Genomic DNA, 13,370 nt, shown 5'->3' on the forward strand with positions numbered 1-13,370 from the left:
TAATAAAATCCATTTATGGCAAGCCCACAGCTAACATCATTTTCAGTGGTAAAAAAATTGGAAGCATTTCCACTAAGATCAGGAACAGGACAAGGATGTCCACTTTCATCAGTGTTATTCAAAATAGTTTTGGAAGCCCTAGCCATGGCAGTCAGAGAAGGAAAAGAAATAAAGGGAATCCAAATTGGAAAAGAATAAGTAAAACTATCACTGTTTGAAGATGACATGATACTATACTTAGAAAATCCTAAAGACACTACCAAAAAACAGTGAGAGCTCATCAATAAATTTGGTAAAGTTATGGGATACAAAATTAATACACAGAAGTTGATTGCATTCCTATATACTAACGATGAAAGATCATAAAGAGAAATTAGGCAAACCATCCCATTTACCACCACATCAAAAAGAATAAAATATCTAGAAGTAAATCTACCTAAAGAGACAAAAGAGCTGTACTCTGAAAACTATAAGACACTGATGAAAGAAATTGAAGATGACACAAATTGATGGAAAGATATACCATGCTCTTGGATTGGAAGAATCAATATAATAGACAAAATGTCAATGCTACCTAACACAATCTACAGATTCAATTCAATCCCTATCAAATTACCATGACATTCTTTACAGAACTAGAACAAAATATTTTAAAATGTGTATGGAAATACGAAAGACCCCAAATAGCCAAAGCAATTTTGGACAAGAAAAGCAGAACTGGAGCAATCAGGCTCCCTGACTTCAGGCTATACTACAAAGCTACTTTCATCAAAACAGTATGGTACTGCACAAAAACAGAAATATGGATCAATGGAACAGAACACAGAAATAAATCCAAGCACCTATCTATGGTCCACTAATCTATGACAAAGGAGGCAAGAACATACAGTGGAGGATAGTCTCTTCAATAAGTGGTGGTGGTAAAACTGGGCAACTGCATGCAAAATAATGAAATTAGAACATTCTCTAACCCCATATACAAAAATAAACTCAAAATGGATTAAAGACCTAAGTGTAAGGTCAGATACTACAAAACTCCTAGAGGAAAACATAGAACAGTCTTTGACATAATTCACATCAATATCTTCTTTGATCCACCTCCTTGAATAATGAAAATAAAGACAAAAATAGATGAGTGGGACATAATTAAACTCAAAAGCTTTTGCACAGCAAAGGAAATCATTTAAAAAAATGAAAAGACAACCCACAGAATGGGAGAAAATCTTTGCAAATGATGCAGCCAACAAAGGCTTAATCTCCAAAATATACACCCTCAATGTTAATCCAAATATCTATCATTAGATTTTAGCCCTTACTACTACACAGAAAGTCCTTTCATGAAAGGCTCCACTGTTCTTGTTCCTAGGTATATTACTTCCTATAACACTAAGTAGTGATTACTGAAACCACCTCTTTAAAATTACCTTGTTCATGAAAACATCTCTGTCCTTGACATCATGTTTTTTCTCCATTTTTTCTTCCTCAAGAGACTCATCCAGTTTTTATGTATGTGTGCCTAGTTCCCTATATAACAGTGCCTATTTCCCTATATATCTGTTTATCATATATATGTCTATGTGTATATATGTATGCATATAACATTTAAATTATAAAACTATTATATAGTAGAATTTGAAATTATTTTTTCTCAGAAAATGTTAAATACTCATTATGTAATCAATATATGATCATATGCATAAAAGCTACTACTCATTCTAAAGTATCCAGTATACCTAACTTAAAGTGAAGAATATAGAAGCTAAGAAAAGGCATCATTGAGCCATTTCATGAGGAATGTATTTTTCCCTTTCAAATATATCATGGGCTCATGAAAATTTTTAGATATCATGAAGAAATTATGAATTTTAAAATGTATAACTTCAAGTGCAAAATGAAAAACAATTCAAATAACTGTTAGAAACCTGAAATTAGTATAACATTATATATAAATTATGTCAAAAAATAAGATAGTTGATTTAGAAAGGCAATTTAGTTGTATTATAAAGAAAAAACAAACATAATTAAAGTAAGTTCAAGCAAAGTATATAGAAAAGAGAAGTTTACTAATTCCTTAATAAGTTGATTAAAAACACTTATGACTTCTTGTCCTCCTTCTTTACTGGCATATCTTAAAAGCCTCCTTCTTTGATGATATCTTCTCTAATTAATATGAAAGTTAAGTTCCACATTCCCCAGAGTCCGAGTCCTACCCTGACTTTAGAAGCAATTAATTATCTATTCACAACATTCTATAACGAAGTTTTGCCCTTTGACAGGAAAAGTAATTTATTCACTCAAATGTTTATTCAGTGGTTACATCCTTCACATTGCTAGCAGAGCCTGACTTAAAATATACCTGCAGAACTGAAAAAAAAATCACTTACTCATATAATCAAACATTAACTGGGTTAACTACCAGGCACTCTATTAGGTACTGGGATACCAAAACCAAATGAAGCCAAATCAAAACAAACCAAAAAACCAAAACCCAAAGAGATTAAGTTCCAGTCCCTAATTTCTAGAAACTAATAACTGAGTCAATGCAACAATGGCCAGAAACCAATTTGGTTAAGTAAATAGGAATTAGGTCATGGTGGTCTTTATAAAGACAACAGGGAAGACTAATGTTGTGAATGTCTTTCAGGCAAAGGTCACCAGGAACATGTCTGTAGATTAACAAAGTTAAATTGATATACTTGTTGCAACAAGAAACATGGCTTAATAGGGAACTATGGGACTATGTCTCTAAGAGGATGTTATAAATAGTTTATAGGGTTTTGGCTTTTGTAAAGTGATAGGAGTGCTCAAGGAAGCAAGACTTTTTTTAATTAGATTCTGTAAAGAAGGGAGGGAAATTCTGTGGTTGAGAAAGAAAACCTTAAATTTTCTTATTCAGATGGCAGGAAGAATATAGAGAAACTAAAGCCATGATTAGCAAAGGAGCATAGTCTGTTATATTAATGTAGACAAGGATATTTGGTTATTTGGGGTGGTTTGGACAATATTATTATTTTACTGTATAGAGACATTATTATACAATGGTCATGCTTTGTTGTGATCCTGGAGTGGTCTTGTGTGATGCTGACATTCTGAACTATACATCATATTCAGCATGAGAACATTACAGACTGTCTGCCAAGCACTGGTACAACATCACCCAGGCCTAACTCTGGTGCCAAGCCAGCTCCTGGGTCTCACTGGCTGTTTCTTTTTCTTTCTCAAATGAATATAAACAGAAGTATAACAGGATACTACCTATGTTTTAATAAGTCCACTTTGGCAGAAGTGATGTGAAAGCTTCTAAAGGAATATAACATTAGTGGCAGTAAAGACCAACTAGGGATTGTCATTTTAAACTGAAGTAAGCCATGATATTAGCTTTAATCAGGGTTGTGGTGATGGGAATAGAGAGAATTGGACAGTTTCAAAAGCTGTTAAGGGAACAAGATTAATTGAACTTGTCAAAGGGTAGACTTATGAAAAGGTAGAAAAAAATCCAGATGACCCAGTTAGCTTTTAGGTTTCTGGATTAGGCTGCTGGAAAAGGAAAAGGAAAAATAAAGAATAAATAGGGCTGGGGACAGATTAGAATTTTAAGTTTTCAGGCAAATATTCAATTAAATATATCTAGCAAGCATCTAGATATATTGGACTGGAAGGGAGAAACATGAGATAAATGTACACATTTGGGGGTCATGACAAAATAGATGCTATTTAAATGGAAAGTAATGAGTATAATCTACAAAAGAAAAACAAAGGAGGAACTGTGGAGAACTTCAATGTTAGAGGAAAAACAAGATGTAATAAATGGGAAAAATGTAAAAAAAAAAAAAAGGTAAGCAGTAGATAGCGGTATCCCATAAACCACAAGAGAAAAGAATTTCATGAAGAACAAAGAGGTTAGCAGGGTCTAGTCCTACAGAGATGTTAAGAAAATAAGGCACAAAAATATTCTTATGTGTGTTTATAGGAGAGAAAGTTTTTCTCAAAGATGAAAAAAAAAACATCCTGTTTAGAGGTTGATGAAAAAGACCCAGAAAACAGGGAGAAATTGAACATATGGATATGTGGCTGAATGGAAGAAGGTTGCTGAGGACACAGACAGTGAAGATGTTGAACACACCCCCCTCAACACACACACACACACACACACACACACACACACACACGCACACACGGAGATTAGCCTTAACTAGCCAAAGCACAGTCTCTTCCACCAAGGCATGGGGAAACAAAGAGGCCATTAGCAAAAATGCACTTAATTTAAAGATACTATTTTAACTACAGTAGGAGGGAAAGTCACCTACTACTATAAAGGGTGGATAAAAGATTAAGAGACTCATAAAAACTTGAAATAATCATTAAGAAAAATGGAGAAAATTTACTATGGAAGCATGGAAATATTAGTTAAGAAGTACTGATAAATCTGTTAAAATGTAGTATTTCAGCAATGGCATAATGTCTGACTGAAACATCTACAGCATAGTTATGAAAAAGGTAGGCGATTTGAGATGAGGGAAAGAGAAGCATTTGAAGACAGAAAGACAGCTCACATGGGCTCAGATTTTAAGGATGAAGGCACACTTGAGCGGAGAAGATTGTTAATCAGGTGGCAAAATCTTCAATGAGAAAACAATAAAATAAATTGGTGAATGACAGCCACTTGGCATGAAACACAAGGGAAAAGACAATTTTACATAGGAGCAGCACCTCTGGAAATGATAATGGGGCTGAGTAAAATACCAGTTCTAAAGGAGTTGGGGAGTTGTGTCATTAGTCTTAGTGGTGATCTTAAGGGTAAAAGTAGTTTCCACATATGAACAGGATGGATATACAGGACCGAAAGTTTGTTTTGGGAGAAGAGTTTCAGAGAGCACAGTGCCTGAGTATGAGAAAGCATGAAGAGGAAGTGAGGCAGAGGAAAGAGAGCATAGAAGAGCAGAGAGAACAAGATACTAGAAAGGACAGGTGAATAGAAATTCCTGTATTCTCTGTGGGAGACACAGATATTACCGATAAGGAAAATGTAGAATTAATTGGCTTGGAGATTTCCAACATAACTTGGTAAAGCATTGATTTGGTGTGGGTGTCAACAAGTATAAACCTCAGAAAGAGCCCAGGGCCTGCTGACCTTAACAGCTAGTAGGAAGGCTTTCAGGAGAACATTGTACAGGTGTAAAAATCAGCTTGTGGTAAGAAGAGGTTGTTTTGGTTTTTTAATTACTAACTTATATTACCATGTGCTCAATTTAAGGAATTGAGTAACAATTCCAGGTAATTCAGCTGGAAATTCTGTACTGTGGCAATACTAACAGAATGAGAGGAGGAATATCTAAGAGTCTGGTCAAGTCTCTACTGAGAATCAAACCTTTATGTACATAGGAATCACCTGTAGATCTTGTTTAAATGCAAACTGATTTATTAGGTCTGAAATCCTACATCTCTAACAAGCTCACAGATGATGACAATATTGGTTGTTCAGGAATCACATTTTGAGAAAAAATGTCCCCTAGCACTCAACTTTTAAATAAATTTATTTTAATTATACGGATAATATCCATGGTTAAAAGAGAAGGAAAATTATGTTAGATTTAAAAGTATATGAAACTGAAGTTATGTCCTGGGATCTTCTAATTAGCTGAAAGCACTTGATTCCTTCATTCATTTATTACTTCAAGAAAAAAAGAGGGGTAATATTTAGGCACTTTAATGGATGCCTAAAAATGAATTAATACCACTCAAGTCCATGAAACAGGCCCCCCAAGTGTTCAAAATAACCTATATAAACTGACAAGTGAAGAAGCAAGATAATTAATGTATTCCTAAAGTGCATATACATCATCATTACTATGCATTCCTCTCAAGGATTTTTAATACATATACATTATATTTACCCTGAAGGAAATGTCTAGGTAAATCATTTCATGTCCTATTTTAGTAGGCAATTAAGAATGACATTGTTATTTCAGAAAATGAGAGTAGACGTTGATAAAGGTGACTCACGAAGCATCAGAAAAAAGCGCTCATACAATATTGTACATTGTTTTAGCACTTTCAGTCTGTCATTGCTGATGCTACTGATTAAAAGCAAATTGCTTCTAAGTAACCATATAACAGAAATTTTCTGAAATTATATTGTTGAAATGCTAGAACTCAATTTCCCTGCTTGATCAAGGCTATTTTAAGATATAGAGATAGTATGGCAAACAGATAAGCTTTTTAGACAGATAAAATTTTTAATTAGCTAATAAAATGTCTGCCCCAGGTGATTCATTCTTTCAGTGGTCTAATGTGTTACATGAACTCTGAAACATAAGAGAACATCTTGTCTAAGGAATTTTCTACTTGTAGAATTTCCCTCAAAAATTATAAAAAGAATCTAATTTCAAATAAGTATACTCTGAAGTAAGACATTTTGCTATTTTCTACTATATACATTATTCTTCAATTTCATTTTAAAACTAAAATATTAACAGTATAATCCTAATTCTATTTTCCTAAAACTATTTATAATAGTCCATTATTAAGCTGATAACAAAAATTATAGAAAGCTAATAAATTTAAAATAATTTTCTCATTTATAGTCAACTCTGAGAAATGCTGATGAAATTATCTCTCCCCCTCAAGCAAGCTAAAAAAACAGATTATTTTGTCCTATAAGATCTTTTCTTATTCTCCAAAAGTTCCAGCAAGTATTACCTTGTATTTGTAGGAGTGTTTTATTGTTAAAAATCTAACATTTGTAACTCATGAAATCAAATGCTTGAAAGATAAAGCAGAGTTAATCCACACACGATCTTCCTATAGCTAAAATTATTTAACATAGTGTTTGTTCAGCCTGCCCACTGGAATATTTACTATGCCTGTTAGAAATTCCCTCACAAACTACTACCAATTATATACCAAAACTGGGTGTTCATAGTGTCGGTCAAAAAATCAAAGTGTTGATAATGTCCCTGAAGATGAAACATCTCCTATTAATTAAAAAAAAAAAACAATTGTGAAGGACAAAACTATAATGTCTCAGTAGGGAATAAAAACAGTAATCCACCTCTTAACATAAATATATATTGAAAAAGGCCATCTTTTAGTTATGGTAATGTAATAAATACATAAATATCTAGAAAATGCAAATATGTTATAATTTATGACAATTATTAATGACTATAAAATATAACTTTTTGATGATAGTAAGATCACGAACAAGGTCTTAAGTATAGCATTTCTAAGTTTTGGATCTATTTTAGAAAATTCTATTCTGCAGGCTTGCTAAAATCCTAGCATTGAGGTGAAAGAACAATAAACAAAGGGAAATCAAATGAATGTGTTTTAAAAAATCGTTGGTTTATAGCTAAACAATATAAAAGTGTTTTTTTTTTTTTTTTTGCTTTTTGGGGCCGCACTCGCAGCATATGGAGGTTCCCAGGCTAGGGGTCCAATCGGAGCTGTAGCCACCAGCCTACACCACAGCCATAGCAACACAGGATCCAAGCCACATCTGCGACCTACACCACAGCTCACGGCAATGCCAGACCCTTAACCAACTGAGCAAGGCCAGAAATCAAACCCACATCCTCATGGTTCACAGTTGGATTCATTTCCACTGTGCCATGACAGGAACTCCATAAACAATATAAAAGTTAAAGAAGGCTTATGAAAAGCATTCCTGGTCATCACAGAAGAATCAAAAAAGATTAGTCTAAGCAAAACTTTAATTCTTCTTGAAGTGTTGAATATATTTTAAACATATATTTAAAGGCATTATATACTGCTTTAATCTTTTCAATGCTAATAGAATCAGAGTTCAGAGCACAGAGTTTACAAGCAGCAAAACTTAGAAAAATAAATAAAAAGTAATGGATAACCTACATTGACTTTTTCTTTAAGATCTGAGAAGTTGCCTTCCTTTCGATAGATTGCAAATTCAGGACTCTGTAACACAGCTTCTGAACGAGTAATCCAACTGTGAAGTTCAGTTATATCGACATCCAACCTAAGAAAGAAAAGAATGAGTCATTATTTCTTGATTATCTCTTTCTTCTGTATGGAAAAAAAAAGCAATCTATCTACATTTACCATTTTTCTCCCAATCTGAGACTCCTGCCTGATGCCTCTATTACCATTAATAGCACTACTATTTCCCTAGTCAAGTTGCCTCAAAATTTGGAGTCAGTTTTGATCTAGTCTTATGATCACGGAGGTCATATTATTCATCTCAATGTAGCAATGCCTTCTCCTATAAGCTATTCTTCAGCCCTTGCTTGAATGTTTGCACTGATTGAAAAATCAGTACTTTCAAAAGATAACCCTCTTTTTGGAACCTATTTACAGCAAACAAAAAAATCCTGCTGGTAGCTCCCGTTAAACCATACCTCCGAAACTCACGGCTGTAGCACCATATCCAACCATATTGACACTGCATTTAGCCACGTGATTTGTTGTAGCCAATTAGTAAGTATAACACAAGCATGAGCTTGATAAGTGCTTGCACCTTGGATCTGGTCTTCTTCACATTCTGAGAAGGCAACTGTTACAGAATTCCAATGACCCTAAAGTGCTTTAAGGACGCTCGGTCTTGCCAGGTAGAGAGACCACGTAAAGAACATGCTGCACCAGGCAAGCAAATAAAACCTTCTTTGACCTTCTGACCCCAATCAAACACCAGCTGAATACAACCAAGTGAGTGCTCCAGCTGACTCCACTTAGAGCCACAGGCTTGCCCACAGAATCCTGCCCACATTGCAGAATTGTGAGATATGATAAATAGCTATTTCAAGCCATTAAATTTTGAGGTGGATAACAAATGCTGCAATAGTTATGTGATCTCCTATACTGTTAGTCTCAAACATTCTTTTATTGCAGAGATATACAAAGATAATGGGAATAAACTATCAACTCTAAGTGATTCATGTCTAGTTAAACCAGAGATTTTGGGGGAGCCAGAGATGAGTTGCAGGGGTGGAGATGTCTATGAATCACTTGAAATTCCAGGCATAATTCTGAATGTGCATACATTTTTCTTGAGAAAGAACCTATAGATATTATCAGCATCTGTAAAGAAACTGCAATAAAGGGAATTTAGAGAACATCTAATCCAATCATTTATTAAATCAAAACAAACAGGCAAACAAATGAAAGTATCCAGAAAAATAACTCAATTTACATAGAAAACTTGTGGAGTAGACCAAAAATACAAATACAAGTTATAAGACAAGTAATGTACCCCGAGTACAACCCTGCTATAGCTTCTTTTCCTCAGCTGAAATCAGTTTTTAAATTGACTAAAAGATAATCTGATGATCATCCTGCCTTACTCCTATTACTTCAATGGATATTCCTTTGTTTGTCAGTATCTTACTTTCCTTAAAAATTGACTCCTAGAGGGATCGTATCAGTATTGTTTAGTATAATCAGGGAAGAACGGACAATTATCTTTTTACCTTATAAATACACTCAATGTAGCCTACTTCAATCAACTCAAATTTCAGGGCTTTAAATCATACAAAACTGTTAAGAATTTTTCATGTTAGTTGCAGGCTACTGTTTTAAAATTAAACTCATAAAGAGAGTCACAGAACACAAAATACTTCCAAAAGCATACCCTCTTTTGCTTTCTTACAAAAGTCTGTGACAAGGTATTATCAATCTCTCTATTCATATACGGCTGCCTTCTTTTCCTTATCTCACTTCCCCACTTTGCTACCTGGGATTACTTCTAAATAAACTACCTGCATCAAATATTTGTCTCCAGATCCACTCCTGTAGAAACCCAAACTAAGTCAATGATTAATAGCCCTAAATTAACCTGAAAGATGTAGTTTTTTCAATTTGAGCCCTGACTCCCTACAGGAAATATTTTAAACTTTCCCCAAAGTTCTCAAAGTTCTAATTCAACCTCTTTCTGTACCCATCAACAGATGATATTGTTCTTTTCTTTACAGAGCAAAGTACAATTATCAGACTAGAATTTCTCCCACTTCCACCTCCTATGTCCAAATATTCAGTTTACCTTTCTGTCCCCTCTTATTCCCTTTCCTTACATCTGAGCTTGTTTCCCTTCTTTTACTAAAATCTCATCTCTCTACCTGCATTTTGTACTTCATTCTCTTACTTCCACCAGAAGATTTCCATTTTGGAAACTTGACTTTTTGGTATAATCCACTATGGCCACTTTCGTCAAATTTGTGCCTTCTCCTTTACACTAGTCTGACTCAATGACACACCAAATATTCTCTGAATCATGATGGTGAGAAGTGAATATCCCCCAGTGACTGTCAAGTTCTGCCTTTAGACTTGGTCTCTCTGGTATCACACCTTTTTGATTCAGAGTATCTTCAATAAAGATCACTCATTTCTGTCTACAGGTCTATAAAACTACAACTTGACTTAAGATGCTAAGCTGGAATCACAGCTGGGAGAAACCTAGAAAGGCCTTAGTTGGATAAAGTTTTCACCAGGGCTAGAATTTACATTGCTCTTATTTGCAAATGTATTGTAATTATACTTTACTACTGTCTCCAAGCAATTACGAAGAGGGAAAAAAAAGGCAAAGGGTATTTATTCAGTTTGAAAGTAAAATAATTTTCTAAAGAATCTTATACTTTTAGACATCTTTCTGAAAAATGTGAAACTATACATATTTCATTTTAAAACAAATATCTTTCATTTCTGCCACAAAATGTATATTAAGTGCTTACTATATGCCCAAGAGTATTAAACTCCACAGATAAGAGAGATGAAAATGCAGCAGTCCACATTATCCAGGAGTTTGGTTTAGTGAAGCATCAGTTTGACAAAATAAAATGCTTTAGGCATCAAACTGGTGCTCAGCTCACACTGGGACTTTTTTAGGATAATCAAAAAACACCTTTTCAATGAATTAAGATTAAATCAGTTTCTAGACCAGAGGATCTGCCAAGTAAATTGGTTATCTCCACACAATGAAGGCTTTGTGGAGTCAACACCATGGTAACCGTCTACTTGCTGTTCAGACTGTGAAGACTTTAAGGGGGGCCTGGCACCAGTTAGCATGTAGTTCTAATAATTCAGATCAATTCAGGCAACAGGATGTGAAATTCCATATAAAGTTCTTTCCTCATTCAATGTTTTTGTCTGATTTCATAAATTTGGAAAGATACTGCAAAATGTGTTTGAATTCCCCCTTCACATAAGGATCTTTTAGGGAGATAGACTCTTTTGATTTACAGATTTATTTTTAACGGATTTCAATTTTTCCAGTGCAGTTGTGAGTACAATGATTTACTCAGGGAAAAAAATATGTATTCACAGGCACATGGTATAATATGTTACACTTTTTTTCTGAACTATAATGAAACAAAGTATTAATGAGTTTGCACTGTTCTCAGCTGTTAGACTTTTTCTTTCATCACTATAACATACTGATTCCTTTGGCAATAGGTTAGAGCCTATACCCAATTCTTACATGATTTGAGCTGTGATCCAGCGCTTATCTTATGTTTACATTTTTTTTTCCTGTTGCCTCCATTGGGGCTCGTTGCTTCGAGCATACCTGTGACTTCCTCGCTAATACTTGTTGTCCTAATGTAACATACAGCTGATACTCCACCATCTAATATTGTATATCATCCTTTAGACTTCTGGGAGTTAACTGTCAGCTGCTAGCACTTGTTTTCCTTCCAATATTCTGCCAGTAGGCATCCCCATATCTTTATGCCAGCAATGAGGATAGACTGGTGAAGGAGAAGCAGAGGCAAAGTTTCAAAAGGCTTCCCGTGCACTATTAATAAGTGCCAGTGGCCCATATTCAATGCTTAGTTTCAATGACATTTCCACGGCTTTTAGAAAAATGAACAAAGTCTCCTTCTTGGCTCCTACTCAGATCCTGGCCTCCAAGTAACAATTGCACATTTATTTTATTCCTTATCAATTTGGCAGCTATTGCTTCATCACTTTCTGTGGTTTGGCCCCTAGTTTTCACATTGTCACTGATATTGAATATTCTTCACATACCCTTACTGAGATGTATAGCAAATTAACAGACTCTACTGATTTAAATCCATACATGTTTCTAAACTGGGTGCTATCTATTCTCCCTAGCATTTTGACAGTGGTCTTTTCTATCATGCCTTGTACTAGCTGAGGATGGGTATTTAATCACCAACTGAAGACATCATACAGATGTAACTTAGGTAGCTTTTCCAAACCCTCAAGAAAACCACTGAAGGGTTATTGTAAATATCATATTAAATCTTGGATTCTGTGCCTGTATTTTTCTTCCTTCATAAATTTTCTCATTTCTACTAATTTTTATTCACTTTCTAAATTCTCAGGAAACACTGCTAATGAACTGACATAAAGTAAGTTGCTAATAATACTACACAAACAGAATCTGCCCATCAATAAAATTCCTTATTACTCCCTCATCTTGCTCTCATAACACACCTTACCCTGTACTTAAGGTACTTCTATATGTTATTACAGACTCTATCTCTTAAACCTAGTCTAACTTTATCCAACTTAAAATTCTCTTTATCTACTAAGAAAATTATGACTTCTAACTCACTCTTCACAAATTTTTCTTCCCTATAATTGTTGATGACTATTCTATTCTATATTTTTCAAGTATGTCCTAAAAATCTCATCTTTGTTATATATGATTAGCAATAAAGTGTGTTTTCTCTCCTTTACAAAGGCGTTCATCATAAAACCCCCAAACTAAAATTTGTAAAGTCTGACAAAACAAATATCCATGTATTTGAATTCTTTCTTTTTTATGGCAAAAAGTTCATTACCAAATCAGTGTGTTTGGTGAAAGAGACTTTCCATTTCTCTGGAAGTTTCGAAGTATCGAAAACCATGGTGCATATATATACCAAATACGTGGAAGGTCAACATTTTTGTGCAAGATCACATTGTACAAATGGGCTCTACTTGCTTTCCCATAAAAATAATGCAAATAAGATTGATTATACTTGCTTGAAGTCAAAATTGGGAGACACATGCCTGTGTGCAGGTATGTGTATATATGTACATATTTTAAGTAAATTAAAAGAAAAACATAGAGATGCACCCAAAAGAACTAGAGTAACACTTGTAGTTTAAAAAGTTGTCTTTTTTGCTGTTGAGTTGTATAAGTTGCTTATATTTTCTAGAGATTAAGCCCTTGTCAGTTGCATCATTTGAAACTATTTTCTCCCATTCTGTAAGTTGTCTTTTTGTTTTCTTTGTGGTTTCCTTTACTGTGCAAAAGCTTGTCAGTTTGATTAGGTCCCATGGGTTTATTTTTGCTTTTATTTCTGCTGTCTTGGGAGACTGACCTGAGAAAATATTCATGAGGTTGCTGTCAGAGAATGCTTTGCCTATGTTCTCTTCCAGCAGTTTGATGGTGT

General features: G+C 34.4%; 1 protein-coding gene across 16 annotated transcripts in view; it reads right to left on the reverse strand.

Annotated features, from left to right (window-relative positions):
* The window catches only part of DMD (dystrophin), a 2,622,506-nt gene that overhangs the window by 1,489,385 nt on the left and 1,119,751 nt on the right, over positions 1 to 13,370 (reverse strand). For 14 of the 16 annotated variants that reach the window (XM_021079543.1, XM_021079551.1, XM_021079550.1 and 11 more), the window contains 1 exon segment: positions 7,870 to 7,993. In XM_021079543.1, coding sequence (XP_020935202.1) covers positions 7,870 to 7,993 — 124 coding nt within the window. 16 annotated transcript variants of the gene reach the window in all.

Source organism: Sus scrofa, chromosome X, assembly GCF_000003025.6.
Source record: "Sus scrofa isolate TJ Tabasco breed Duroc chromosome X, Sscrofa11.1, whole genome shotgun sequence".
Taxonomy (NCBI): domain Eukaryota; kingdom Metazoa; phylum Chordata; class Mammalia; order Artiodactyla; family Suidae; genus Sus; species Sus scrofa.